This window comes from Varroa jacobsoni, unplaced genomic scaffold (assembly GCF_002532875.2).
Source record: "Varroa jacobsoni isolate VJ856 unplaced genomic scaffold, vjacob_1.0 scaffold_295, whole genome shotgun sequence".
Taxonomy (NCBI): domain Eukaryota; kingdom Metazoa; phylum Arthropoda; class Arachnida; order Mesostigmata; family Varroidae; genus Varroa; species Varroa jacobsoni.
This window is the reverse complement of record NW_019213197.1, coordinates 40719-65354: the sequence shown is the minus strand read 5'-3', so window position 1 is coordinate 65354 and position 24636 is coordinate 40719. Positions and strand designations below refer to the sequence as shown.

The 24636-nt window shown below is 36.4% G+C and overlaps 2 protein-coding genes across 3 annotated transcripts; one reads left to right on the top strand and one right to left on the bottom strand.

Moving 5' to 3' along the window:
• Positions 1–9860: 9860 nt before the first annotated feature.
• On the bottom strand, positions 9861–14664 carry LOC111259113 (nuclear speckle splicing regulatory protein 1). Of its 2 annotated transcripts, none has more exons than XM_022830845.2 (7): positions 14576–14664; positions 13681–13852; positions 12858–12983; positions 12477–12684; positions 11732–12085; positions 10704–10833; positions 9861–10300 (listed from the first exon to the last, which is right to left on the bottom strand). In XM_022830845.2, the coding sequence occupies exons 1-7, from the start codon at positions 14596–14598 to the stop codon at positions 10051–10053; spliced, it is 1263 nt and encodes a 420-aa protein (XP_022686580.1). In that variant the 5' UTR covers positions 14599–14664; the 3' UTR covers positions 9861–10050. The 2 variants fall into 2 exon arrangements, with proteins under 2 accessions (XP_022686580.1, XP_086823862.1); XM_086967736.1 differs by lacking the exon at positions 14576–14664 and adding an exon at positions 14469–14571.
• Positions 14665–15694: 1030 nt separating this feature from the next.
• Ppox (protoporphyrinogen oxidase) lies at positions 15695–24266 on the top strand. Its single transcript, XM_086967734.1, has 10 exons — positions 15695–16068; positions 17771–17831; positions 19223–19416; positions 19577–19658; positions 19858–20100; positions 20307–20445; positions 21275–21526; positions 22638–22870; positions 23427–23576; positions 23982–24266. The coding sequence occupies exons 2-10, from the start codon at positions 17820–17822 to the stop codon at positions 24165–24167; spliced, it is 1491 nt and encodes a 496-aa protein (XP_086823860.1). The 5' UTR covers positions 15695–16068; positions 17771–17819; the 3' UTR covers positions 24168–24266.
• Positions 24267–24636: the final 370 nt, after the last annotated feature.

Below are 24636 nucleotides of genomic sequence, written 5' to 3'. Positions count from 1 at the left end.
TTATATATATATATATATAGAGAGAGAGAGAGAGAGAGAGAGAGAGATAATCATTGTATTTGAATTTACGTTCACGGTGAGTTCTGATTTTGTCGTTAATCATTGACTCCTGCTGCCTTGCCGCTGACAGATTGTATTAGCATCCACCTATAACATTTTATAGAGATCTTCATGTAGCTTAACTCCGGTAACATCAGTTCTCTGACCGTTTTAAACGACAAACATGCACTTAGTAATATGGTCATTTTTCTCAATACTAAAAATAATAATCTTTGGCATATCTTTATATGCTTCTGTTCAATATTTGTTTTCTTACACAAAAGTTCTCAAAAAATCCCAACCTAATTCAGTTCATACCGTTTTGCTTATTGTATCCTGGCTTTGCGTAAATACCAGAATGTTCTTTATGTAATTATCTCGTATGTTTTTTAATTTTAGATTACATCGAACATTACCTATATATGTATAAAATATGCTATTAAATATATACATATGTCCAATGGCTAGATGAAACTTTCATTCTATAAGACCACAACAACATAGAGATATGTTGCCTATGGGAGCCTTGTTCGACATACTTTATGGATATATAAATGTAATGGTGATTGGTACAGCATTGTACATCTGTTTTCGTTCGAATCATATTGTACAGACCAAAGCGGGACTTCGAAATTGTTTATACGCTTCAGTGTGACACCTTCAAGATTAGCAATAGTTGACTTCTTTGCGTATAGGGAAACTTGATTGAATACAGTTCCTATTGATTTTTTATAAAAAGCATGTTCTTATTATAAAATTATACCTTGAATTCGTATTTCTCAAAAATATGCTTAATTTTTTGACGTGCATAAATAAATCATATGAATATAACAAATACATTGTTTTCGCAGGGGTTAACCACGTGCTCTATCGTAATGTATTTCCGGGATCACAATCAAAATCATCTTTATGACAGTTATTACCATGATCTTCATCCAAATATGTTCCCAAGTCATCTTGCTTTATTCATTCGATTCGAGAACCATCTAGTCATCTAGTGACTCGATCGATGCATCAACACATTTTTTTACGGTATTCATAGCAACAAAATCGGTGAAAGTAGACTACATCGAGCAGGTTAATTAACAGCTTCACCACAGACCATCGTCGACGTTAATGATATACCCACAACCACTGAAATGACACAATCAGTTACCATCTTCTATGAGACACCTATGGGTCATATTAAAAATAATCTACTAATGGTAGCAAGATTCTGCCGTTTACTTAGGGCTTAGGGACATTGATGTCACGGCTTGACTTCGTACTTATAACCGGAAGAAATTAACAAAAGTTTTAGTATCGAGCGCTTCGATATCAACTATGCTGATACTTACAGTAGATGAAGCGTCTAACGTTCGTACTTTGGGAAAGCTTTTTCCAATTCTAATACCCACGATTTCAATGATGTCAACTCATCGAGAAATGACAAATTAGCTCTAATTGATCCCACGTAGTATTGACTAACGGGTCTCGCTGAACGAAAACAGAGTCTAGAAGCCCGTATAGACATGTCATTTTTTGCTCCTGAGATGCCCGCTACAAGTGCTCGCTTTCGAGTTCGGTTACTGCAGAAAGCGTTTCTACAACGACACTTCCATTAACTTGTAAGATCACTCGAAAGGTGAATATAGGTCGTTTAAAATATGTCTCTAAGTGAGTAACAAAAAAAGTCTCATTAGACGTCATATATATATTGGCGTCATGTCGAAGAAATTTGGCAGCTATGTAGAGAAAAAAAAAACAGTTCTCGTATGTGCGCTGTCCCGAAACCTGTACCGACGTTGGAAAACTCTAGCAGCTTGCACACTAACCGTGTCGTGTAATTTCTGAGCCTAACATTTTGAATGACCTATTTTAAGTACCGTTTGATCATTCTTAAATGTATTTTCCTTTGATTGCCTTCTTCCTTTTTTGTGTCAAAGTAAACATCGCGAATTGCATAGGTACGTATAGAACACAGAGTGACAATCAACTGCACGGGAGATCATTGCTGCAGACATAAAAAATTGGCCAACCTTTTTCAAGGTTGTGTATATAAATACCATAGATATGAGAAATCAATTTATAACAAAAGGAAATGCGTTTTGCTTTCGATTACGGGAAAGCCGTAAGAAAGAACAAAGACATTAGAGGAGCATCATATCGTGCCACACTTAGGGTCATCATATAGGTTTCCCTATAGCAAACTTTAGAAAATACGGGGTATACGGGACCTCATAGCAGTTAGAGGCTTTCATCAATTTCAACAGTTTTTAGTTATTTAGATTGAAAACATATCCCATCAAAAGTTATCCGAAAGTATAAGACGTCACGGCTCCTTCCAACACTTCTTGTAGGAGTTGAGTTTCTCGACCATGTAACAATCCGTCTTTCTCTTTGACCCGTTGAACAACTTACTTTTCTATCTAATTGAAGTTCGTTGTCGCAGCGAATGACCCATAACTCATTCGCATGGGTATGGTGCATAACTGATGGCCATTTACATTTATTTCTTCCACTTTATAATTTGTTGTTTACCGATAGTTGGAGAAATATATTTTCTATAGGTTGTTTATCGTACATACGGTAGCGGTTTCATTTTTAGCGAAGGCGTTTTAACCTGGGTAGAAATTAGTAGAACCTGTTAAAAATAAAAACTGTTTTTCGCCAACTCGCATATTTCATGTTCGGAGCCCCAGGTAGGGATGAGACTACGGAATCGAAACAAAAACCACAATGGTAGCTTTGAAGATCAAAGGAGTGTTTCCCCAGTAGTATGTGACCAACCGGCAGCAAACAAAAAATTGGAAAGGAAATAAATGACATAGCAATAAACAAATACACTAACATGTTTTACGCATTTAACTGGATAGGTTATCAGGTAGCATGCGCACTCTAAAAAGTACTAGGTTTCTAAGAGCATGTCTCATTTATCCTGAACATTTGTTTATGAAAATACCCGAGTTTTTCGCTTAAGCGCATAAATCGATTCAGGTATTGAGCCCTGTTTGAGATTCGAATTGTTATTATTAGACAAAAACGACACCGACTTCTATATGGAAATTAGTTTTGCTAACGCAAGCCAGATTCACCACTGCGCATTCTCATTCAGAAAAATTGAACTATAACCTGGTTTATAGGAGATCGAAACTTACCAATTACTGTAAAAAAAAAAATCAGTGTTTCCAGGTAAAGACTGTGACCACTTTTTTCCAGCGATGTACACAATATGCTTGAAGTCTACTATTTTACCAACAATAGAGGAATAATAACTGATTTTCTGTCTTGAAGGTGCACAGAAACGATCTGAACAAAAACTTAGAAAAAAGGACCATTGTTCCAGCGCGAACCTCTTCGACGATATCTAACGCCGAAGCCTTCGGTTATTAGTTCGCATTTAATTGTTAGAAATAATGTTGTTTTAAAAGCAATTGATCGACTGCGGCAAAGTGACATCTGCTATGGACGTTTGGAGCTTCCGATGCTAATATTTCGAGGTGGAGCATTCTGCTGCATGATAACACCTAACACCGAGGAGCGCACAGTAGTATCAATTTACTCGAGGCACTTATTTTCTGTTTCCACCCTGGTATATATAAATATGGCCATGTCTAAAGAAAGCGTTAAAAATAAGAAACAATAAAAGGTTTGGTTTAATAGTATAAAAACTTTTAGATGAGAAATGAAGAAAGTGTTACGACTCAATCCGGTTAAAAAGTGTTTGCGTTTTGGAACAATTCAAGAGAGCGGCTATATGTGAACAGCGATAATAAATGCAACCCCGAACATCTACTGCAACTGAAAAATAATAATTTCCTGAACTTTAACGTTTCATTTTTATTACAATATGGTAGAGCAGTGCCTATTGAGTAAAAATGCATTATAATAATTGTCCTAATTAAACCTGTATTAATATCGTTTGTTCGTTTATCAAACAAAATATGAAAAATGATAAAATATATTTTAGACAAATTGCAAAATGACAACTAAATAATGTCGCGTATGTACGGTTATTGCATACATAATAACATTCTGTAAGGGACACTATATAGATGTTCTACAAGAATAGCAACTTGCGTAAAGGTAAGTTGAGCTTCCATTGATATGGAAACGTCTCATGGTAAGTCAATTAGACCAGCCCGATCCTACAAAAACCAGCCTACCTTAGGCGCATGAATCTCCGTGTTTCAATCAAAAAATTGACTCCGAGCAACATCATTTTCTATCGAGAAGTAGAGCCCTATAAGCATTTTCTCTGCAAACATAAACAAAAACAAGTGATACAGGCCCATATTTTTACAGAATCGACATGATGACAAATCTCGTTTGTAGAGAAGGAAGAAGAACCAATCGACTCAATACACGCTGGGGGGATCTCGTCGTGCTATTTTTCTGACGGTTACTGCAAGGGGAAGACTGCCGCAACCAAGGCATTTGCCACCACCCCGAGCCATTCGTTAGCGGTTTTATAATTGGCTCGCCTTACTATACATCCATGGCTCTATACGACTTATCATTGTTGCCATTTGGATTGAACGTTATATAATATTATTATGTATGTTAGCAATATACGTATATTCGCCAAGTCATTACATACGTTATCTGTAGTGTGTATTATTGTTTGGAAAATTAATGTCATTCAAATTTGATTGAAAAACATCATAAATCGTTACAATCGCAATTGTAACAAAGAGTTGGACCAGCAAAAGTACGTTCACCCGTCCTTCGCTGAGCTTTTTCCAAACTGAACAAGAACGAATACATCAAACAGTTTCTTCTAACCACCCACTTTTTAAAAAAATACCGGATCCAATCTCAGGCCAAACACTAAAAAATAGCCGAGGTAACTATTTAGCCTTATTCCTTTGTATAATAAAAATTTGCACTCTACTTGCCATTCTTACTTAAAGTTGCATGATAAAGAACACAATGTTTTTACTGATGAGGTGTTTATCTGTTCTTAAATGATTCGCTTTTTTGTTACCGTTGTTCTATATACTTTGCTACCTGTCTAACTGTGTAAACACCATCTCTGTAGCCGATAGTAAACATCATTTGTGTATGTAATATATATATCATATCTATCATCGAGTGAATAATATCCGTATATATGCTTTGTAACTTCGTGCTGCCTGTTAGGATTTTACCTCACAGTAGCTACTTTGATACGATATTTCGATAAGATCGATTTTTCTATTGTCATTGCTCTAGCCAGGAGAAGGCCTATTACAGTTACAGTACGACAGGCCACAAAAAGTGGTATTGTCATTATCTTTTTTATTATTATATGTTTTTGAATGATGTAAGCAGTTTAGACATTTGGTTGCTAGAAACGAAGGATGTAAGCGCATTTTTGGAAGCAATGACCTAATGTTTGACTCTATCCTTTAAGAAACACTTAGCTTATTTTAATGTCCTATAATCAAAATTTTTTTTCGATGTATAGACTCTTTTTATGTAATGGAAAAGAGGACATATTCACGAGTTACTCCACGTTCATACAGATATATATATAGATAGCCGAACAGACCTCAAAAGACGTCGTTTCGATATTCCAGGTTAATCGTAGAACTGTTTTCCTTATTTGGTAATACAAATTACATAAAAATTAGATTTTATCATATATATAAAATCCTTCAAGCGGAAACGAGTAATGATAATGCGGGACTACTACAACTACTAAGTTAATTTATTTACAACCATAAGATATCAATGTCGATAAACGCATCATTACATTAAATATTTGAGTTAACATATATTGACCAAGTCAAAAACGACAAAAAAAGCCAAGCTAATTAAAAACTGAATGGAAGAAAAAGGTGATTAATCATAAAGTTTATTTTTTAGTTTACTTCGCAAGTTAATATTTTTACGTACGACGTTATAAGTAATTGGACAAAAAGCTTATATCTGTTAAATTTATAACATAGACGTTTTTGATTTTAAATCGTTCAGAAAATAAAATGATGCAAAATTAAAGTATCGGCGATCTGGGCGGTACCAAAGACTAAGTTGATGCTAAAAATATTTAGAATTAAAGGTATCCCAACGATGATGTAATACAGAGGAGACAGAACAAAATTTTCAAAATTTCCCTGAAGAATATACAGATTGTATCCTGCGTCCTACACTGTAATGCAGTAAGATATTACAGGGATAATTAAAAATTCGGACAAGGAAGGATAGCATTTGTAAAAAATTCAGGTGTATGTTAATCTAAATATAACCTAAATACTTGTTTCATCCAGGCATTCGGATAGAAGTCAGACGGTAAAAAAATCCTTAGATAGTTTTGGTCGAAGTACAAAGCAAAGTAGAAATAGGTTCTAGAACTTGATTTGAGAGTAATAATGAGTCGTGCATACAGATTGTTTTCAAAACTGTCAAAGGTAATTTAACTTGTAGGCTTAAACTTGTAACGCTAAAATGTGTTTATTTTTACTATATCCAGAACGACAGTGTAGTTAGATACTTTACAAGTATACTCGTGTTATCCAAAGAGGTTCAAGTAGAAATAACTGGAAATCCGTTGCCAGTGTAGGGGACGGATCATCTACATGCTATATATAATTTGACATAATGACACTCTGACGACGGGTCTCCATATATTTCTATTAAAAGTTTGTGGACGACACAAATATACTTTCAAAGTACATAATTACGGTGTCGTTTGGGATTTAGTAAAAATAAACCTGTTTTAACATTACAAGTTTACAGTTGCTTAAATAAATACAATGGTGCACGTGTGTATAATTATTGTTTTCTAATTGCCCCTCCGTTGAGTTTTAAGGTTAGTCTCTTAGTTCAAAATAGGCTAAAAATTTTTCTAGGGTATCATGCCATTCCAAGTCGCCATTGTCTTCATCGGCGCTCGCAAATGTTTCTACATCATCTGCATACATTTTTACAGATATTGATAAAAGTATTAAGTAAATTGTTGATGTTATATACAAAATATACTTAGAATTATATTTGAGGACAGTTTAAGGTAGCTCTAACTGTATCTGGGTATCTTCTGTTGACTCTAAACTGGAAAGTACGATCATTAAAAAAGTTTTGCATCCACAGTACCAGGACCTCTCCGAAGCCAACGCGGGGAAACATTTTGTGACGCTTGGAAGGCTATAAAAAAAGAATTGGCCCAAAAAGCTGTTCCCTGACTGCCAGTCTTTGTTAAAACGTAGAAACATCGCACAAAATGAAAAATAATTCTGTGAAGATGCCTGTTTGTAATTTTTAAAATGTTTTAAATTGCTCAGTTTTGTTTAAGTTTACATATTGAAGGATATCGAAGAGGTTCAATGAAGTCTAAGTCAATACAGCTAAACTTTTTTGAAGAAAATTCGATTGACCACAGTGTTACGTAAGCTTAAGAAGCGTAAGAAAAATGTATAGAAGACATATGCTTGCATAGATGTATTTTGAATGTGGATCATAACAGAAATACATGGTAGTGCAGCTAAGAAAATCAAGGTAACCCTTATAGTGTTAACCGCGTATAATCGCAACGCCTATGATTGTCCTAAATCACGATATTAACAATTTTCATTCAAAGATAGACAACTTTTTGCTTCCGGTCATCGTTGAAGGACGCAAAAGCGCCACTCGCAAACTAATGTCAATGTTTTCGAAGTTATATCGTCTCCAAAGAACGTCTTATTATAGGTGCACACAGAGTTGTATCATTGAGAATTTCCTTACAGCCTTAGACTGGAAACAACAACCTGTTAAAGTCTTCATCTGTTCGAGATCAGCTATATGTTGATACTTTGAATGATATAATGAATGGATTTCACTATTTTTTCCAACAAAAAATAACATTGTTCTCTTCTCTGTTCTTAAAGATTTTCGAAAATTAAAAGATTTCGTTCAAAGAAGATGTTCTTAAAGATTTGTGAATGAAGTCCTTCTAACATGTAATGCTTCAAATAAATACCAACTTTGCTAATTCGCGGAAACAGATAAATTACAAAAAAAAATTCGAAAAAGTTGCTGTTTTGTTTCTTGAAAAAAAAACTCGTGCAACACATAAAACAATATCACATACCTAGACAGAAAACTTTGGTCCGATTTCGAGCAGCTAAGCGCCAGTATCGCTTTTACAATGTGTTACTGCAATCTCGTAAGAAAAAATTCCAAGTAACTCAAAAATAACCATGAACTCTTCTGCCCTTAATAGAAAACACAGACTAAACTAACGATGCAGTTCTTTACGTTAACAGAATATTCCAGACATCTTTACAAGACTGAATCGGCGACCTATTGTTCCTTCATGAAATCGGACCGCAAAATACGGTTAAGAGGTGGAAAAAACGTCGGTCTGTGTTGCATGCTGATAATGAAATTAAAAGATAATCCATACCTTTTCAGAATGTTAAGACGCGTGACGACAAAAAAATCCATCAATATATATCAAACCAACGCGGTCCTACAAACAGCTGTAAAGAACCTACATTTTTACGCAAGCCTCTTAGGAGCTGCAACCTCCACTATTATCGCTGACGTTATTGAAGAAATCGTTATGAAAATGAGCAATGGCAAGAGCTTAAGGAACATTAATCTCACAATCGTCAGAAATTTAATGTGCGTTAGGAACTCTGCATCATCTCTGCTGTTTGGATAAATCTTTCCTGCTACTGTAAAGACTTAAAGTATTTATGTGCCTCGTCGGTCTAGCATGGCATATACAAATGAGAGTGACCTTCTGTGGACCTTTGTTCGCTCTCTAAAATAATTGAATAACTGTTAGCACCAGAAAAATACAGGTCATATATATTAGAAATGGCGAAGGGACAGGAGACATCCATTTACGTTAAAAGGATCAAGTGCTGAACTACCTATGTACACCCAGAACTAATCTTATCACAAGATATTGGAGTTTAGGGCGTAACAATAACCAATGATAATAAACACATCTTAGAAAATGCAGAGAATACCATCAGAGGCAAATCTTCGCAATAAACATATTGCCAATTACAATATACAACTCCAACATAGTATGAAAATGGTCTGCATGACAAATGAAAGAAGTACAAATAACGTTTTAAAAAACAGCTTCCTAAACAGCATCGTAAGATTACCACGAGATTGCTCACATTCGCAACGCAGTTAACGCAGGGGCAGCCTACTTGGAGACCTAGTCAGTATAGATCTTTTATACATCGTATAGTCTTAGACTATGTGCATAAACGGAACCTCAGATTTCTATACTTTGAGAACCTTACTGAATGAGAACACAAGTATGCGTTTGGGCGTGGTGTTACAAAAAGGACATGCATTTGTAAACTCTGTTCAAAACAAACTAACAACAGATATCATATTGTGACGCTGGATAAAAATTACACATTCTCTAAACTATATTAGTAACAAATGTTTAGCAAATCTTTGTAATTTGGGTCGCAGGCATTTTCTGATTCCGATTCCGATGAGTTAGATACGATAGATAAATAGAACTTTCATCTCCGGTGGCTAATTGACAACTACACGGTTGGCTCCGTGTAGTTGTCGATGCAATGTCTTCCATCGCTTTTAACTAAAGCCAAAATGTAGATGAACGATATAACTAAAAATAGCATCGCATTTATTTTAAAGGCATTGCTTATTTTCAATAAAATACGAAACTACTGACACTGATGGCTATGAGGATGCTATACTGTTTTAAAATCGTTGTAGACAGTAGCGTGGTAAAATGCAGTTACGTTAAGGTAACGACAATAGGTTGATAATAATAAAAAAAGTTAATGATATTTCTAGGTAATTTATTCAATAGTATTTTATTTTATACATAGGTAGGCAGCAACGACACGCAGTTAACTAATAGTTCTATAAAACAAAAGCACTATGTTTTCATACCTGTGTTTTTTATTTACCAACCGTATTATTACCAAATTAATCACATAATTCAGACCTAAATTACGTTCTGTTTAGATTAATTAGCATTTGTAGATACAATAAAATGGCTGATATGTACTGTACAGACATATATACAAATTTTACCTGTGATTTGGTAATGCGGAAGGTGCGCTCTATTTATTGTATAGTAGCTCCTTGGCAAGCAGCTTTCCTTGCGAGATAGCGCTGTTTTGCTGCTTCAAATTTGTCTCCCACGCATCGTTTTTCAAACATTTCTCGCCAGTCCTTTGGGGCTCGATTTCTGCATTGAGGCTCGCTAACCTGTACGCCGGAATGAATGTCCTTTTGCAAGTGTCTTATGGGTTTTTTTGCAACCGTTTGCCTCTTGACGTTGTCATCGTTCCGATCTGAATCTGACTGACTGGAGCTGAAATTTGACGTGTTCAGAGCAATAGTAGGAATACCTCAACTACGTAAACCTCCAAATACTAGGTTCCGTATCGAAGTGCGACAAAAAGTATCTATCCGATCGTGTAAGTCATATACCATAGCAAATGTTATAAATTACGAATATATTTACGGAAATAAAATGCAAATGCCTCACTAAAAAATAAATCTTTTTGTTAAAATGTATGTTTCATAATTTATATAGTCCTTTATCATTGTTGCTATTATGTTATTAGACCACGTGCGTGCTCCCCTATACTTTTTACAAAATACACATGTTTTATTCCTCGACGACACAGAAAAAGAACGTTATGTGATCTGCTCTTTTCTGCCACTTAACAGTGTACCGCCATCTTGGTTCAGAGTCTGCTATTTGTACCTACCTTTTGTTGTCGTCATCAGTATCGTCGGAATCATTTTGCTTCGCTGTATTTTCTCTCTCGTTCTTTAACTCGCTGGTATGTTTTCGTTTACGGTACGTTCTACTTTTATTTCTCATTTTGGTACATGAAACTGAAAAAGCCAGGTAAAGGTTTTAATTTGGCCAAAGCCTTCTTCGAGGATGGAATTCATTTTAGCGGCATCGTAGCGGACATAGTGAAAAAACCGAACAAAGTATTTGATGAACGATTTATCTTACGATTAACGAACAATCACTAGGTGCTTGGACAGTAGTTGAACTGTGCTATGCTGCCTTACCAAAAATAATGATCATTACCAATTAACATCGTCGTCATGTTACACTACTGACGTTACTTATTATTCATGAAGCGTTTTATCCTGCTAATCTTTAGGCTAGTTGATTGACTCCAAGATTAATGTGAAATTGCTATTCTCGCTTGTAGGTTGAACGGCTGACATAGAGGGTCGACGTGCAGTTTGCTGACTTCGAGAGCCGATTCAAACGATATCACTGTCAGCTAGGGAACTCGAAAGACAGAAGCGCGAAAGGCAGCTGCGAAACATCGTATAGCATCCATAGCTTTGAGGAAGTACAAACAAAAAGTATTGGAATTTGTTTCTCAGATCCGCCACATACATCGTGAGTGCGAAGCAAACAACTACGGTCTTTCAAGAAGAACACTGATGAAGGGCGTTTCCACCATGGATTTACCTTCAATGTACGGACTTTTATGTTAAGACGCTGTTAGACACAGATACTGATTTTATTCCTCGTATGAGAGTCAAATTGTCTTAATCAAAAAAGATATATTCAAAAAGTAACCTCTAGAAAATAACTGGCTTACCGAACAAAACGTAGATGGGGTATATAAATTCCCACGTTTCTATACACGTAGATTCAGATGCATGTAACTCCCCCCCTCCCCCCCTCCCCCCGGAAATACAAGCAAACCATCAATAATGGTCCCGTGCTTCATGCGATGAACTAAAACTACTTTTATTGACAAACCTGTTATTGTCTGTACGTCGCTCTTTCGCTGTGCATCGTCTTCGCCGCTGCTAGTTTCGAAGAATTCTGAATCGGCATCAGGGTTGTTGTTATTGTTGTCATGGTCGTCGTCGTTGCTCTGTCCTCTGGTCTTCAAGGCTGGTTCAGTTACTCTAGCAATGTTAGTCTGAGAAGATGTGCCGTGTTCTGTACTGTGCTCGCCAAACGACTGTTTCAGACTGGTGTTTTTCGTGTCTTTTATTAAGCTTGTTTCACTGGTAGATCTATCTGGAATTTTCTCCTCGCCACATTGCTGCTTTAGAAGATGGCGATAGAAGCCTGACAGGTCTTTCTGTTTCGTCACATCCATCATTTCTGAAATTTTATTTTAAATCGAAACTTAGGATCACAGCAGATATTTGTTGTTGACAATTGTTGGAATAGAAACTCAATACACCCGTCAAATCTGCTGCCTGTGGCGTGGTATTACCACTGTTTAAAACGTATAATGTCGATTATACGTTTTAACCGTCGAATAAAATATATATTTTATCTGCCTGATGACTTATGCGGGAAAACACTCTAGAAATATAAAAATATCTCTCGCGTTACATCGAAACCTACGGCGATTTCTAAAAGTTATCGTGCTGATTCAATATGTGTTTCTCCACATACTAAAAAGTTTAATCAATATTCTTTAATAAAAAAAAATATTGCAAAACAAAAAACTGTCAGTAGATATATGTATAATAAGTTCTCAAATGACCTTCTAACTGCTCCTTTCGTTTAGCTTCTTCCTCCTCTTGTTGCATTTGCTCTATCTTCTTTTTGTACGCTGCGGTAACAAAAGCTTCCTTATCACCAAAATCCTCTTTTTCGTCTTCGCGCTCTTTTTGTATTTTTCGTTGCGCCCGGCGCTCCTCCTCCTTTTTACGTGCTTCTGCATTTCTTATTAGACTCTCAATGTAACGTGGCTATTAAGGAAGAACAGACAAAAGACACTTTAGCTCAAATAACCAGTCTCAGTGAAAACAACATATGGGCTAAAACATCTGACCAACGCATTTACGATTCTTGACAAAAATCGATATGCCACATACAAAAAATGTTGTTAGGTCTTTAGGTTAGCCCACAACACACATCGTACCTTTCTGTCTTTTATTACAGCTTTATTAGCAATGTCCTCGGCTTCTTTCTTACTTTTCATCTCATCATAAACTTCGTCATATTCAAACACGTTTGCGTCTTCGTCGAGTGCCCTTTTCATCATCATCTAAAATATAGAAATAAGTCAAGATTAGAAAACGTCAGTTTTATCAGTGGCTGATATTATCGGATTTGGCTGACATCATAACGAATTGGTTGAAGAAACGGGGGAGATCAAGGATTATATCAACTAACGCATGCTGTTACGCAGGAGATCGGCGAAGTCAAAATGAGTATTCAATACACTGTTCTATTACAAACCATAGGAGCGGACAAGTTCTGTAACGTCGCGGCATTCCTGTTTCATGAAAATTACATTTTTAATTTCTCAATAATAAGTGACAACTCGACCAGGTCTGCTATACACCTGGTGCTGCACTTACATACGTACATACTGAAAATTATATTACTGGGTAAGTGAAGGGATCTCCTACTGAACGTGGACAAAATAATGTGTTGGCTTTTACAATGGTCATATAAATACCGTTGCAAGCAATAATCTGTTTATCCCGTTGATGGACTGCGTGTCTTACTTTTAGATATTTACCACGGTAGAGTAGGAGTCTACTTAGCGTTTCCTAACGTAGTACTCACGAGTTGCCAAGTTATTGATCATCACGTCTTTTGCTTGTGAAATGTTCAAAGATATCCACAGTATTTAGCAACAGGCATTAATTCTGTACTAGAGAAAAATTTATTTTTTAGGCGTAGATAAACCTTGACGACTTCGACTGTCCTTTTCATCATATGAGTACATTGCTTACTTGGGTCTGAACTTTGGCGAGACTTTTGACCGATGCTTTTTTGATCGTATCTTCAATTGTACGCTTGTCATGTTCATCGTCGCTCTCGTCTCCAAACACATTTGAAGGAGCAGCCTTCTGCAGAGCCGCAATACTTCCCGACTGCTTACTTTTCGGCAGAATGAGGCCATACCTGTAATTTGCAGCGTTTAAGTAATGTTTGATTACTTCTAACGAAGTGAGCTTTTTAATTATTACTCGTACATCAAAGATTTTGCTTAATTGTTAGGTACCATTACATCGCACAACGTTTTTTGCCCGCCTTGTCAAACTTAACAAAGAATTCTGTTATATTATGAATTTTATTTAAACGAGTCCGGTGATAGGTACTATTTTACAATCACAATTACTAAATTTAGTTACTAAAATAGAGCAAAAAAAACAAGGAATGCATGCTGTGGAACAGAAAATTCACTGCATACTAAATCTTAACGCTTTTCACAACACGGCAAGCCCCATATCAAGCAATAATGTCACTAGTTAATTCATCACGCATCCCAAACACATGATGTCCGTACAGGTTTAAGTATACTAAGCCGTACTTTTGTAAGCTATTGAATTAAAATAACCACCGTTTAAATATTAACAAAATATATTAAATCTTATTTCAATACAATAATTTGAACTATAAAAGTAATTAGCAATTAATAGTATAGAAATGTATGCAATGAGGAAACAGTTCGAGTTCCCAAACGTTCTAGATAGAGGAAATTTAACCAAAAAGATAGATACACCCATTGTATCCCTACCCTTCTCCTTAACCTTAGTTGACCTTTATGGTCGCCCTTGAAGTGCAATTAATGGTTAACAATTAATAATGTGTTTTTATCTACAGGATCTTAAAAATTATACTCACTTCCTGGGAGACGCCATATTCATCTTGGTCGGGAAGGTTGGCGCGAAATTTAAATTAATATTTTATTCTGTAAATCACTCCATCGTTAATGGATAAATGCAGCAACAAGCTGGGTATAGCACAGCGTCAGCCAATAAAATTTGCTTATTTTATTATTATTTATTAAAGTTAGCTTGGCATGCTATAAAATATGCTTGTTTGTTTGTGTAAAAATACTCTCCTTGAGTTCAGTCGCATCGATCGAACAAGTGAAATACTGATACAGAAGCTGCAGAGCTGATGACTTGCGATTCCCTTAATCGATTTCTCTATATCTGAGTGAGGCATTAAAGGTTATCAGGTACAGGTCACACACATAGATAATACGCCAGCTGTGTGTGTTCCGAAAAAGTATTCCGATTAATCTATCGGTGATGTGCTTTCAGGTCAAGAATAAAATGACAGACAAAGAGCATATCAACTCTGTAGGCAAAGTTTCCAATCAAAAAAGTGTTACTTTATTGGCGGATTTCGCCTCCACAAACGCCCATTTTGTTGTCTGAGTACTGTCCCGTTAAGGTACCCAAATAATCTGGACAGAACAGTGACTTAGTGTATATACCTTACAAGAGTCATTTACTTTCAATTAATCTCTAACAATAGTGAAACATATTGATTTCTTCACTTCTAACACGATTGCAAACCATGTAATGCTATATTTATTAAAGAAAATTGAATTTATCTATGATAGATCTTTAAAGTCACTCAATACAGCGTAACAGAACCGGCGACAAATATTTCTATCCATAGTTATAAACAATAACTTCCGCATAAACAAGTTATACGTAGTGGCTGACTACTCGTTTTTATGAAATAAAGTAAGAACCATAAAAATGCTACTGCTGCTGCTGTCTGTTAGCCTTAGAATGTATAAAACCAACATACGTAACCTGCCGATGCTTTTTTACTTCCAAGGGGTCATTGCTAATTTTTTTTACAATGAACAATGACAATACTGTGTCCAAGACATGTCATCAAATCTAAGGGTAATGAATGTAGAGAAACAAATATTCGGTGTTTGAAGATTAAACTAAAAGTATTTGAAAGTAAAATGTAATAAGTAGTTATTTTTCTAATTAGGCCTGTTCGCTTGAGTAGAAGATAGGCTTCTATCGGTTTCCGCCTAAAAGATGCTCGAACCACCTTCCGACCGGCTCTTCTAATCAAAACTGGCGCGGAATTTCGTCTTGTTCAGGCAGGGCAGCCTAACTAGCTATTGCAGTTGATATTTTCAAATCCTCGGGAAAGACGACGTTTCATTCCAGTCAGTAGCAAAAAATTCTATTAAAAAACGCTGGTCATATAATAAGGTAAAATAGAATAACGCAGTGATTGAATCAGAAATGTGGCTGAGCAAGTGAGTAGGTACCCGTTAACTTGGCAGTACTGGATCACCACACGATGGATCCGCTCGTTGTGTAATAGGATGAACTCTTCGGCCCTAGTTAGAAGTGGTAAGTGCTACTGAATAACAAGGATACTGACAACAAACATATATATGTCAATTTATGAGAAGCTTCTTTATATATATATATAATATATATATATATATAAGAATTTGTAGTAAGTTACAACAGAACGATTCGTTGTAGGATCAGCTGCGTGTGAAAAGGCAGAATTTTTGTTATACTGGCGAACTCAGACTCGGAAATTACTCCTGTACCAAAGATCCGTATTTTTCGAATTCAGGCAAATAGCGAAAAAGCAACGCATAACGTAGCGACGTTAACATATTGAATATCAATAATATACCACACTGAGTTTTCGAGAAAAAGTAAGGTTAAATTAGATTATAGATCTAATTTCTGTTTATATTTTAAGACTGGTCGCTAAAGCCCATGGAACGATTTCAAAAGTATTAATACTTAATATTGTATTCGTACAAATACTGACGACTTAAAATTTTTCAAATTTATTTAGGCATGTATTGCTTGAAGTTCGAGTTAAAATGACAAATTTATGGTAAATCGATTAATGTATTTTATGCATTCCCTTTTTTATTGGAAGTTAATGTTTAGCAGTCCACCATAAATAAACCATGCTTTTGCCTTACGAAACCATATATGTAATGTGTAGGCCGTTGTTTGTGTTTGACGAATGCGTCCGAATCTGGACTAACAAAAAAACCGAAGCCTATTTTGCGGAAAACCTACTATATTGTTACGATTATTGGTGATCCGCGATGAAAAGACAGCTGATCAATTTTTTTAGCCAATATGCTAGATACGTGATTGTAGTTACAATTCACTACATAGACCCTGAGATTGTTCAAAGGTTATAATTTTCGTGTATTATATTTATAATTTTCGTGAACTTTACCAAGATCATCTAACATGGTATTGACCAAATTGAAAAAAAAAAGAACAAATCGTTTTTATGTTACGTTGGCTATGTTTTCAAACATTTTTTTCTGGAACAATTCTGGGTACGGTGGAAACGACTTAGATCTATGATAAGTGTTATGGTTTTGGTTATTTTAATTCTAACTTCCGACTTTTCCGTAAAAGTTGGCTCTGACCAATTACTCAATTTTGGGAAAAAAATGTGGTAAACCCATTTCATTCTGTGAAGTTGGCAATTGGCGCCAGCTTTCACCTCTTACTCATGTAGAGTTGACTTTTCCATTTTTTAATTATATTACTTATGAAGCTTTCGCTAGAGTTGCAATGGGTAGCACCTTCTATACTTCGACAAATATTCATAGCAAAACATAGTACTCAAAGTAGAGAGGTAAATATTTCAATATTATTGTCTCTACTGGTTGGCCATTAACTGCGTGCTAAATAAGCATGCTACAATGAAAACAGCTAACCCTACTGAAAATTCACAATACATTTTGAATCTTTAAAAATCCTTAGCATTCATTTTAGAAATTATGGAGAATAGCAAATTAATTTAAAACATTTTGAGAATTTTGGGTAACAACTATACCACTATTGTGTAGATCTTTAGTAATAGCTAATCTTCTGTGATAGAAACATTCAATTTTGTCAAATACGAGAGCTTGAGATAAACGGAATTTATAGAAGTTACGTTGTATAACATTGCTGCGGAAAGTGCTACCGATTGAAATCATAGCAGAATTCTACGATAAATTTACTTAAGTAAAATATTAAAACAGAAATCTAATATCTTGAAGTACAACATGCATTTCAGAGACCGGGAGATGCGGTCACTTTTGGTGTGAAACGAGGCCATCTACGGAATGAAATGGGTTGTACGCACCTTTTTAAGTTCCGAGAGCTTTCACTAATCGCAGTGCAACAATACCGTTACGGGGCAAGAACATCTCCAGTGCCCTGTTGCATTAAAATGATACGACGTTCTGTAACTGTGTGTCTGTAAATCTTCATCCTCCTTGTAACGTTTCTGTGGACGCCGATAAGCCTTGTAGTAAATTTGCCTGTTAATGCTGATGTTGACGCCATGAAAACAGTATCCCTTTGAAGAATTGAGAAACGCGGATTTAGTGCCGGGCGAATGGCAAGGAAATGGGACCGCGCTTTACTGCTCAGTTAACGTGCGCCCATTAACGTGAAATGGCTATTCGATAAACACAAAGCTCGTTCCTCTGAACATTTTTTGCACGGGTGTACCTTTTTTTGCAAGCAGCGCAAGTGAAAAAAAGCAAAGAAGTAGGCATTGGTCTTTACTCGCCAATTGCAGTCTTAGATTGTTCTGAGGCAAAAAGGCTGATGAGTTTTACTAATTGCGATACATGAGCCCTCGAAACGGAATTGGCGAACCAAGACATTTTCTTGATACAATTGACTTGAAGTGAGACGGCAATGTTAGCTCGTCTAACAACGCTGGCTTTACTCGCGAAAACTATTAAATATTATCATTTTAGTTCAAATCTCTCGAACGAGCTTGCCTAGTCCAGAGAGAACCTCTAGACAGTTTTGAATATCAAATATTAATGCTTTTAACTTCGAATTTCAAAGTATTTACGACCTTGAGGTATTATTGGATCGACTGACGTTTGCAAGTTCTGAATTCAAAGGTCGAGACTATTTATGTAGGAAAAGTTGTTAAGTAGTAAATAATAAGATTAGAATTGAAAAAGTGTTGGGTACGAGGATTTGGGAATGAATATTTTAAGTAGCTGCTTGCTGAAAGCATGAAATTCTAATAATGTAATATTATTTTTTTTCATAGACACTGGATAAAACTTGATGAACTTGAAGATAATCCGGATACACTTTATTTATATACAATATTTAGAAATAATAGAAGGTCTTATTACTTTTATCTGTGGTATTTCGGGAAGTAGCCATAATAATGAAGCGATATAGATATGAATACGAAGAGATGATTTTGAACCAATGATTTTTATATTATGAAATGATAAGATGAATTATAGCTTATAGCTAAGCTTAATGAGTACTTAATAGGCCGATCTGAGTTTGATTAATTCGTTCGTCATATGGAGTATACGGCACAATTTATGTAAATGACATCTTTTACTCCCGCTTAGTCGTCTTCTAGTGATTTTGCTACGGATTTTCCTGTCGTAATTAGTATCCCTGTTGACGGGACACTTTATTTTTTGTAGTGCCGCCTCATTTGTGCAAATGTTAATTGACACATGTTTCATGCGAGTTGCAGTTTTCTAACACAGACCTAATCGGCATAGGGGATTCAGGCGAGATAATGCAGTCTGCTGTAGTACTCGGAGGTGGCATCTCCGGCTTAGCAGCTACATACTACCTCACACGAATTCCTGATATTCAAAGGATCATCCTTGTAGACAAAAAAGCACGTCTTGGCGGTTGGATACAAAGTACACGGTACCTATTTGTGTAATCTCCGGCAGAAATAATGATTTGTGTGAAAACATATTGTTCCAATGTCGGATCAAGGAATCTGATAGATCTTTGTGCGTATATAATCTAGCATATGGCAACATTTTTATATGAATAACCATTGAGATCTTGACTTTACATCATGTTTGTGATTCAGGTACCCATGTGGCACTGTCGACGAGCACGGGCCTCACAGTATTCGTGTGGATGGAGTTCAAGGTGCGAATACACTCAATTTGGTAAGTACCAGTTCCGCCAATTCGCGCTTAACAGGATCACACATTTCGTTACCTTGTGTCGAAAGTTGAAACCTCTGTGTCGATGTGCATGAAGCGTAGGAGTGAACTCTATTTAAGAACTCACGTCAGGTCTTTTTAATGTATGGGTAGAAATGTTGGAACAGTTACTATCGTTGCTGTGTGCATGGATGCATTGCAGATTGAGGAACTTAAACTCGGTGACGAAATCCTTCCGGTGTCTCCAACAGCTCTCCGAGGCCGAATGATCTACCATGAAGGCAAACTTCTCTGGTTACCTAAAGGTCTCGGAGACATATTTCGAATTCGCAAACCCTTCTCGAAGCCCCTTGTATTTCCTATACTAAAAGAGCTAGTAAAGCCCAAATCAGATATTGAAGACGAAAGTCTCTACAGCTTTGTTCAGCGGAGATTTAACGATGAGGTATGTTTAAGTAGACGAGAGAGCCATACGTAATCACTTATAACTTTGTTCCCTATCAATTAGCCTTGAAGATAGTGTGATTTCAGCTTTTTATGGGTTTTTTGTTATTAATACGTCAATACGGCCATTGGGTGATAATTATTGAGTAGCCTTTTCTACTAAGAGTTATTGTCAAATGCAATCATTAAATATATCGTTTATTGCAGATGGCAAAATACATTATTGATCCAATGTGTCGAGGTATCTGTGCCGGTGATGCTAAGGAAATTAGTGTGCGTTCTTTGCTGCCTGCAATGTACAACGCCGAAAAAAAACACGGTTCTGTGATTAAAGGGATGTTAAAAAGTAAGTTACTTGTACTTCAGGTTTCCAGCATTCTTTGGGAACTATGTAATCGTATTTACAAAAATTATTTTTCTATTTTGTTTAAAAAGCTATGTAATGTTCCTGCGACTTCAAGCATTGGATTACGGACTAGTGGTGCAGTCTTAACATATTTACTAACTAATATTCGAGACACCGAGTGAGCCGGAAGATAATAAAAAAACTTGTCTATCATTTATACATGAAATTACAGAATTGCAAAAGACGATTCATATTGTAATCCTTATTCTTGCTAGCTCTCTAGACTGCTTGTGTTCTAAAGCTCCTACCATAAGCTGCTGCGGTATAGAAATATTGAGGTCCGCCGTAGTGTGCCATTAAGATCCTGCTACAAAGCACTGCGTGTTTTTGTTCTCATATGATCGTACACCGTCAAAGTGTCTATGAGCGCAAGTAAGGCACCCGTGGCGTGCCCTTAGATGTCAACGAGCGCTTTTTAATCCAGTTTAATTATGTTTGCGCATAGTTATAGATGCGGTAAATTTTAAATTTATAAAGATGACATGATAAAAAGCTTACAACGATCTTATGCAACAGCCTTTTTTCAGTACCCTATTTCCGCCACATCAGGTATACAGATTTAATATGTGCACTATGTAAATCAACAGAGTCATCTTTAAATCCAAAATCTACATCAATCTACATTACAGACATTCTACATTGCAAGACAGAAATCCGGGGTTCGAATCATTGGGCGTGTAGCATTTAACTGTAGACTGATCACGGTTAAATGATCAGCTGTGTCGGTAACTAGGGTAAAAATGGATTACTCGATGAACGTGTATTCTAGATTCAAATATGGGCGCTGTGAGTGGGCTCGCTCAGAAGGCACACAAGGAGCATTGGGGTGCGTTTTCCTTTAGACAGGGGCTACAGACGCTTGTCGATCGACTTGTGGAAGTTGTGGCAGAAGACCGGAGGGTGACAATCTACGAGAATGAAGACAATGTTCATTTGTCCGAAGAGGACGGAAGATTCACTGTTGAGTATGCGGAGGGACGAACGCAAGCACACCATTTATTTTCATGCATTCCGGCCAAAGGTAGGTGGATCTAAAATGGTTCGGAAATCAACTTTCAAAAATTAAGTGTTTATTAGAGGGGTGAAGCGTTTCTGATGGCAACGTTCGAATTCCACCTCAATAACTGGAAAATTTGACGCGAATAATACTCTTCAGGTAAAAACTAGCATAGGAGAAGAGATCTTACTCTCTTGTATATTCATATTCATTTAACGCAGCAGAATAGCAAATGCGTGGCTTTTCATGTCCTTTTAAGTCCTATTTCTCCTAATTCCGCCTTAATGATCTTCATCATAACGGAACTTGTTTTCAAATAGATTGTTTGTATTGTAATGTGCACACAAACACAAAAACGAAAATTTTCTGCAGGAAACTGCTACATTCAGAAGCCTAGTGCAATAATTAGCCTGCTAAAAGGCTCCTTTTTGGGCTTTCTAAGCAATTAAAATTTCCTTATTGTCTTCAGGTCAGCTTTCTTTGAATGCTTACTATTTCCAAATATCTGAATGCTTACTATTTCCAAATATCCAAAAAAATAATGCGTTCTCATAAAAATATACCAGGTGTTATTTTATATGCTTTTGGACATTCTAGAGGTGCCCGGTCGATGCTAATCATACCAAACTGGTACTAAAAATATACTATAAAGGCAGGCGTAAAGGAAAAGGTCATAGTACTGTATCATGCCTAAAACAGTTTCTGAAGACCAATCAGGAAATTGGCTTATATAGAGAAAAGTTCAACTTTAGTAGCGCAACAGAACTGTTAAAATGATATGAGCAGGCAATCATCTGACTATAAGTTGTGAAAAGGCTATTATATATCAGTAATAAGCAGACCCGTAAGCGCATCTTCTAGGCGAAGAAGCAACTAAACAGCTAAGGCTCAAACATGCCTCAATAAAGAGATTTTCTGATTTTGTCGCAAGTGAAACCTTTCGAAACCTGGCTAAACTTTCGAGTTTTGCAGTGTTCAATTACTGATTACCAATTTATAGGTCATCTCTTCGGCTATCTGCCTGATCTTGCCTCTCTAGTGTAAAAAGGACCATGCTAGATTAGTGATACTTCCGAGAATTGACTAAATATTAACGTGGTTTATTCTTAAAATTTGATTTCGTTCATACAAATAGCCCTGTCACGTTTGATGTCGCGTGTTGAGCCCCGAATGTCTTCCGCTCTTCTAGAAATCCCCCTTGTACATTTGGTATCCTGTACATTAGAATTCAAGGGATCATTGCTACCTCACCAGGCGTTCGGTTATCTCGTGCCTTCGTCAGAAGGGTCTCGGGTCTTGGGAATGATTTTTGATACGGCGTGTTTCCCTCGGCATGACGGCCAATACTACAAAAAAACTCGGGTCACGGTAACTATGCTTCTGAAATATTGCAATATAAACAAACGCGAAGTAGTTTAGCGGCTCTAAGATCGGCTTGTATCGACGCTTCTGATACAGTGAGAGATGTGGATGACAAAATCAATCAAAAGAAAAGTTTGAATGGTTACGTTATCTATGTAATATAGTTTTGATCACTGATTCAATATTTGCATCTGTGATCTTGTTCTTTTCGCTATTTCACATTTATCTGCAGAGTCAAGTAGGTCCGTCTTCCTCTTTTCTTTTTTCTTTCAATACACAATACAATATACATTCAGTAGTATCTGAGTAGCATGCGAGCTTAGTAATCAACGCAATGGATTTTTATTTTAAAATCGTTTTCCTGCAGACACATTTATATAGTGTATGCTGCACAGAGATGTCTTTTCGTTTGGCTGCTGTTGCATTAATTTCTGTGTCATATTTAGGTAAGAAAATTAAATAAGGTAGGGTCCTCGAGGCAGTTAAGAATTAATAGGGACTATAGATTAGTAGCACGAAGTTAATTGAAACTATCATTGAGATTAGTAGTTCATTTTTTTAGTGCCTCATGGGGGGTCGGTGGTTTGCGACAAATTTTGGAGACGTCAAATCGGTACAAGCGACAACGTTCACGGAGACAGCTACCGATGCGTGTCGTGAGCACCTTGGCCTAACCCAGAAGCCTATCAGGCACCTCACCAATATATTACCGGTACGTGTGTTAGAGTAATAATAATGATAATTTATTTCTTTTATTCGCCTTCACCCAATTGCAATACTAGTAATTCGTTTCACTCGTAAACAAGGAATTCTTTCGATCGTAGATATTAGAATGCTTGATAAGTTTCAAACTGAAGCACCGTCACTTTGTAGTGCAGAAAAAGAATAGACAATAATGTGTACGAATCGTTCATGTGTTCAGGTTTACTTGATGTTTTTGCTAGATTATATGTCAATTATCTTATTATGGAAGAAAGGTATCCTACCTCAGCCGACTATATATTTCACTGGACATAAAATTTATCAATATTTATTTGGCTAAGTGTATAAATAATTAAGAGATCAGCAGGAACAGCAGGTAATGTTGACGTGTTATTCTGTCGGCTTGATATTACAGAACTGTATTCCTCAATACCAGGTCGGCCACTACGCCACTGTTATGAAACTGAAAAACCTAATCGCAGAAAATAATTTTCAAATGAGCCTTTTAGGTTCATCTTACGAAGGCTTGTCTGTTAATGACTGCATCTACAACGCCAAACTAACTGTTGAGAAATACGCCAAATCGCAAGGAATCATTTAAAAAAAAATTGAGTTGGCCATAATTTTTACCAGAAGCTACTCTATAAACAGGTACATTTTTATTTTTTACTCGCAAAATAAAATGAACGGATTATAAATGCTGGATGGCTTCTTTCTGTAATTAATAACAAAGTATTTCCATGAAGGTTAGGTCTCAATTGTAATCAGTAATCAGCTCGTAATAGCGTAGCTGGAGCGTCATTTAGACGTGTTCAGACCTGAGGTTGATCTACCCGTAACACTTTTTAGGTTGGGAGATTCGTCGTGCGATGCAACGCCTGGTGTGTTGCTCGATGTAAAAATCAAACAATTTTCAGGCAAAAATACAAAATGATGGCACATGATATGGCCGAACACGTTGAACCGTGGTGCATACGCGTCTCACCTTGGGGAGCACATGCAAATTTGAGGGACTTTGTTTGCTTGGTTACCATAATCGATGATGTTCATTTTGAGAAGTAATGCACTAT

What these genes read in the sequence shown, in the direction of transcription:
- LOC111259113 (XM_022830845.2), bottom strand. Translation starts at nt 14,598, where the DNA reads ATGAATATGGCGTCTCCCAGGAA. An exon ending in TCGCCAAAGTTCAGACCCAA is followed by an intron (nt 12,984 to 13,680) that starts GTAAGCAATGTA and finishes TCTATATTTTAG; the next exon opens with ATGATGATGAAAAGGGCACT. An exon ending in ACGAAAGGAGCAGTTAGAAG is followed by an intron (nt 12,086 to 12,476) that starts GTCATTTGAGAA and finishes ATAAAATTTCAG; the next exon opens with AAATGATGGATGTGACGAAA.
- Ppox (XM_086967734.1), top strand. An exon ending in AGTACACGGTACCTATTTGT is followed by an intron (nt 19,417 to 19,576) that starts GTAATCTCCGGC and finishes TTTGTGATTCAG; the next exon opens with GTACCCATGTGGCACTGTCG. An exon ending in TTCATGCATTCCGGCCAAAG is followed by an intron (nt 21,527 to 22,637) that starts GTAGGTGGATCT and finishes TCATACAAATAG; the next exon opens with CCCTGTCACGTTTGATGTCG.